The 6,150-nt window shown below is 44.2% G+C and overlaps 1 protein-coding gene across 1 annotated transcript; it reads right to left on the bottom strand.

Annotated features, from left to right (window-relative positions):
• Nucleotides 1-241: 241 nt before the first annotated feature.
• DEGS1 (delta 4-desaturase, sphingolipid 1) lies at nt 242-5,823 on the bottom strand. Its single transcript, XM_080586402.1, has 3 exons — nt 5,664-5,823; nt 4,159-4,901; nt 242-2,080 (listed from the first exon to the last, which is right to left on the bottom strand). Exons 1-3 carry the CDS (start codon nt 5,743-5,745, stop codon nt 1,934-1,936), a joined length of 972 nt encoding a protein of 323 aa, XP_080442528.1. The 5' UTR covers nt 5,746-5,823; the 3' UTR covers nt 242-1,933.
• Between the last annotated feature and the right edge of the window lie 327 nt (nt 5,824-6,150).

Raw genomic sequence — 6,150 nt, 5'->3', positions numbered from 1 at the left:
AAGAGATTTAGTACCACCATTCATTTCCTAGGTTGAGGGCTTAAAAAGTTTTGCAATTTAAACCTATTCAAGTCTTCAATGTCAATTTTCTTCTGAGTAGAAAGAAGAGGCAGCAATTCTTCAGATCATTCCACACCACCACTCATTAGGACAGGCCTTCTAGCAACTGCTTTAGTAATATAGCAGTATCTAAGACTTCAGTCCTTCAGCATTAGGGGACCAGTTAAAAAAACACCCAGTGTTACTTGAATCTTTGCTTTTTAATTACATGTAAAAATACTGGATAAAGTATATTGTGACATTACACTGTACCCTGAGCAATACACTGGCTAGCTACCATATCATTGGCATCACGATGAAGTTGCTTTGTAAGTGGCTGGCATACTTTCATACCATTTCTATTACTTAACCACAGATAAGGGCCCTGCCTTAAAAAAAAGAAATCTATTAGAAAACAAGACCACAGTCAGTTGAGGGTCCAGATGTAAATGCGTTCTTCTTAGGTACTCAGCTTCTTTCGAAAATAAAAATGCAGATGTTAGAGACATCTAAAAATTAAGTTACTTACAGCAGACCAGTATGGACAAGAGCCTGATACTTTCACCTTCATCGGGTTCCGTCTTTTAAATAAGTGAAGATGGATATCATAGAAACACCATTTGAAATTGAAGAGTGACTTGTATCCATCTTTCACAGCTTAAAGCTATCACCAACACGTTATATGATAGAAGACAAATACACTGTGCTGAGGTATGTAGAGATTCTTCTGTGCTCAGTAAGTCTATCCATTTTCTGTTCCCACTTCAAGAACTTCTTAAGCAGGAAATTCAATAGCATCACCTCTGCTCTCACCACATTTTAATATGCATGAAAACCAGTATTTATGTAGGGTACTGTCGATTTAAAAATCAAGAACATTTAGCAACACCTTTCTGTGTACACAAGTGACTAATATACCTAAAGGGTTGAGTTGCCGGTGGCTGTAGCTAGCATTGTTTGCCAGAACAGTATCTGCTTCAACCGATCCAGTTTTCCATACAAGCCAAGTTTCCAAACAAGTGTCAATATTAGCATTTAAAACCACGGTAACAGCAGAAACAACTAGGTTCTACCTAGTCATTTTACTCCACAGATGAGAAAAACTTCAAAACATAGAACTGAGATTTTTCCATGTTGCAAAAATCTTGCTCAGTTACATTGTAGCTTACACAACAAGATGCCAAACACTGCCTGCTCAAGCTACATGCCAACACAAGCCGTGTAAGGAGTAGATGGAGACCCTCAAAGTTAGTGATACCATCAAATTCCTCAACTTTTCAAAGGGGTATCACAAGCCACCTATATCATACCGGTTTCATATTAGTGATAGAATGCTCCTTTGAGGTACTTCCTGTAGGACAGGTAGCACTTTCAAGTAATACTTCAAATGGCATTACATATTTAAACAAAAGGGACTTTACATTTGTGTGAATTTAGTTCTACCCATAAATCAGGAAACAAGTTCAACAGAAGATTTAAGTTAACAAATCATGTTAGTTTAGAATTAACAGGTAAGTACAGCATCTTAATACTACAGTCAGCTAAACAGCATGGTGTGGGCAGTGTGCTACACTGGGAAACTTTAAAATATTGAGAGCCAAACAGGTATTTTGTACAGACTGAACACCTGACGGAGTAAATCCTTTAACAAAGTAATTTAGCATTAAGCATATAACACTGATCTTTAGGCAAACACACATACATTTAACCAATGAATCTGAGGACTGCTAGGAATGTTATAGCTGGTAATAGTCTGCTACAAAATCTTTAAGAATGCATTGCTCTGTTGCTGTAGATCGTAATTCAGGACACTAGTCAACATCTTTAGCAAGAGACCTTATACCAGTCACTTTAAAGCAAGCAGACATTTCAAAGTTTCTTGTTTGCCAGAACTTTAATCTTGTTTCACTTCACCCTTTAATTGCCTCTTCATGCGTGAATATGGGCTGATTGTGTCATCCATCACAAAGTCATAGAGCACTTTTATCCACGAGTTATACTGTGGCAGGTTGTCATAGTATTCAGCCGCTATCTTCTTCACCTGAAGAGAAACACAAGGTTCATTTACTATTTATATTAGTACCAGTCATGACAACTTTACCATCTCAAACCTGTATCTTAATGCAGATAGACTAAAAGTTTTATTTTAGATGTTAGATTCTAGAAGAAAAGCTCTTAGTGCCACCACGTGAAAGTTTTTTCGGTGGTTAATCACCTCCTTCATGCGAGGCTTGCACACTGTGAAGGTTAAGCAGGACAAACTAGCCTAGCACTGACATCCATTCACTGTGCTACCTAAGGAACAATGCAGCTCACCAACTCCAAGCAAGCAAGCAGTTGGATTGCTAGTTGAGGTGAGGGACTCAATTCAGAGCTGACATGTGTATATATATACACACACACAAACACACAGACAAGTATCACTAAAAAAGACTTACTAAAAAAGAGTTTGCAAAGTTGTGAGGAGTTCACAGCCATTTTCAGTATGTAGTTTCACACCTCAGCACTCAGAAACAACTTGTTCCTTGGAAGAACATCTTGTTTCTATAGTCATTCTTCAATGCCTGTCCTTCTAAAGCTTTTTACTCCTAGATGTAGATTTTTTTTTTAAACAGTATGCTTTTTTAAACTAAGGCTACTGGAGTTTATCGGAAATCCTTAATGATTACCTAAAGCCAACCATCTAACACCTTTAAAACCTGAACAGAACAAGACTGAGCTTTCACTAAATTCCAGTTTCAGACAGAAGATTACTATCAATCCCTATACACAAACAAAATTAATACATTTACATGCTTGGTTCAGAACTGAAGATGCTTTTGATCCATCATCACATGATCAAACAGGTCATCTAACCAGTAAGCTTCAACTCAACAGTAGCTGTTTTTAGTTCACCAGTACCCCCATTAATTCAGCAATTTTCAGCTCACAGCATAGCAGAGTCCAGTCCAGTGAAATTAGCTACACTGTTTAAAGACTGTTTTCTCATCAAACCTGTGGATTAACAGTCCTGTAGCAGAGAGAGGTTTTTACCTCTGCAATGAAATGCTTGAAAAAAAAATCATTCCATATTCAGAACTCCAGTATTGGTACATGAAGTGAAACCTGGTTTACCAGCAGAGATCTACGCATCAATGGTGAGTTAGGTGAGCTCACACAACTTAAGCTATATTTGGAAGATTAAGTCCATGAATAACTTAAAAAAATGTAATTTCTCTTTAAAAAGAACTAACAGACTCCACTTAAGGCACAGTCTTACCAGGCCTTACTTACCAACCACAAGGACAAAGCTACAAGACCAACACTACAGCTTCTGTCAAACTACAAATTTAGTGTGACAAAAAACACATTTCATTGAATATTACCTTTAGGTGTAGCCCTGGACACCTGTGTTCTCATTGAGAAACAAAGAAAGAATTAAGCTCCCACTTAAAAGAAAGTGACAAAGACTGAAATGAGAGAACCAATTCAAAAATTTACATCTGCTACTTATGCAAATGTCACAGATCTTAGTTTTGAAGCCTTGCCATTGTACAGGTGATACTTATTTAGGGTTCAAAGGTTCTCACTAGAGAAAGACTGAGCTGCTCCAGAACAGAAAGCTATTAAACATTTGTCATCAATACAAACACCAGCCATTCCTCAAACCATATCTCTTTCCCCCACCAGAGAACATCACTGATAAGGGACTGAAGGATAAGCACGCATTACAATGTTTTACTTAGTATTTCAAAAACAGAGCTGACAAAACTCTGAAGGTGCCTGAAACTTAACTAGTTTTCTGCATACTTCCAAACTGAAGAAGAATACTGAAGGCCGAAGGCTGTCCGTAACAGAGGCCTGAAGTTAGTACAAAGCATAAAGCCAAGACAGCAAGACACGCATTTCCTCTCCTTTTACGGAAGGGGTTAGAACAGACAGCACATGAGAAGCTTGTTTGGGACCTCTCCCTGTCAATCTACTCTCATTTTTTGTTTTAGAGAAACAATTGCCATATTCCATTCTAACTTCAGAGGGCTTTTCTAACTTCCTTTCTTCTAACTATCTATGCTCTATCTGATTTTCAAATTAGAGTAGGGCTCATTTGAAGAAAAAGAACGGCCTGGGAAGTAAACTTACCAGTGGGAGGCTCTTGCCAGGAATATTGGGGAAGTCGTGGTGCTCGTTGTGATAGCCGACATTAAAAGTGAGCATATTAAGTGGCCCATAATAGGAGTAAGTCTCATGGCCCTTCAAAAACATGTAATGTTCAGCTATGAAGTGTCCTGAAATCGGGTGCAAACCAAGTCCAAGTACTGAACCAGCAAGCATGTAAAAAATGGATTTGACTCCCCATAAATAATATATCATGACATCGAAGGAAAGCTGAGCCAACAAGTTGATGATTTCAAGTCGAGTAATTGGTTTGGGATTGATGCAGAGGGGTCTAATGGCATAGAAGAACGGCTGAAGAACAATCCATATGAACTTCCTGAAACGGGTACAGAAAAACCAGCCCTCGAAGTTGGTAGGGATGTCCACATCAATTCCATCGCCTCCTAAGTAACGATGATGATCCATGTGGTATCTCTTGAAGGATATTGAATACGGGAGACCAAGAGGGAGGTTGGCAAATATTCCAAACCATCGGTTCCACATTGCTTTGCTATTGCCAAAGGCACTATTGTGAGAGATCTCGTGAATTGCCAGAGTCATGGAGTGGCTAATACAGCTCCCGAAAATATATGCCCAGAAGACTACCCATTTCCAGTCCAAGTCTTTAACTAGGTAAAACGCAGTCAGCTGCGCAAGAACCATCAGCACAACCACCCAGATCAAGTTGTAGTCTGGCTTCATCAACGCTTTTATCTCAGGATGCTTAGCTATATGGGAGAGAATTCGATAAAAAAATATTTAGAAGCTCTTATCACAGCATGCTGCCCTAATTAGATGGCACAAGCATATATAATCATTCCTTTCCCTCCTCCTAATTAAGATTTATCCGCAAAGGAAACAGGGAGGCCCCACCATTCCATGTGGCACATTTATAGCTACCACGAACTTTTAGAATTAAGTTTAGAATCAAGTAATTTCACCCTTTTTCCGCTGCCCAGCGGCCAGCCACCTCCGCGACGAGCACCAGTGTCACCCCCAACGGATGCGGGAAGGAAATGACTTCGCGCCGGCGGCCCACGAACACTCCAGAAGCGCTGAGGGAAGCCCGGCTCCTCCGGCCTGAGGACGTGGCCGTGACAGACGCCGCGCGGCTCCCTCCCGCCCTCCCTTCCTAGCGGGCCGCGGGCGCCCCCCGGGAGCTCGGCTCGCAGCCGCGGGCCCGGCTCCTCCCGCCCCTTCTCCTTCTCCTTCCCCTCCTCACCCCGACGAGCCGGGGCCGGCTCCGGGCTCCATGCGGGCGGCCAGCGCCGCTCCCCTCACGCGGGCCCGACCCCGGCCCCGCCGCCAGCAGCCCCGAGGGGCGAGGCGCGGCCCCGCCGCCGCCGCCGCGGCTCCTTCCCTTCCCTTCCCTTCCCCTCCCTCCTCCCCCGCGGGGCTGGCAGCCATTTTGCGGGGATCCCCCCCTCGCCACGCAGCCGGCGCCGAGGAGCGCCGCCGCCGCCGCCGCCGCCTTCCCCTTCTCTCCTCACCCAGGATCTCCTTGCGGCGGTCGGCGTGCGGCTGGTCCGTGTACACCCACTCGAAGTCCTCCCTGGCCACCGTGTTCCCCATGCCTGCCGCCCTCGCGCCCTGCCCGCCCGGCTGCGGGCGCCCCCCGGCGCGGCCCTTTATAAGGCCGAGGCGGCGGCGGCCCGCCCTGCTCGGTGCCGATTGGCGGCGGCTGCTGCGGGCCGGGCCGGGCGGAGCCGCCTTGAGGGCCGATGGTGCGGGGGGGGGGAGGCGGAGGCACAGATGGATGTGTTGCAGCAGCTCTGAAGCTGGCGGGTGTCTGAGGCACAGCAGGATGGTTTCCGTGCCGGAGTGCTGCCTTTCCTTTTGGTTAGACGCTGAGCTGATCCCACTGTCCCACCCGCCTGCTAGCTTCAGTTAAACCTGTACGGCTTCAACAACTATCTGTGAGATTTCTGTCCCCTCCAATTGTTCAGCCAATGTGTCCAAAAGTCATTAGGCATACAT

This window comes from Anser brachyrhynchus (assembly GCF_964034855.1).
Source record: "Anser brachyrhynchus genome assembly, chromosome: 3".
Classification (NCBI taxonomy): domain Eukaryota; kingdom Metazoa; phylum Chordata; class Aves; order Anseriformes; family Anatidae; genus Anser; species Anser brachyrhynchus.
This window is presented reverse-complemented; position numbering and strand designations above follow the sequence as displayed.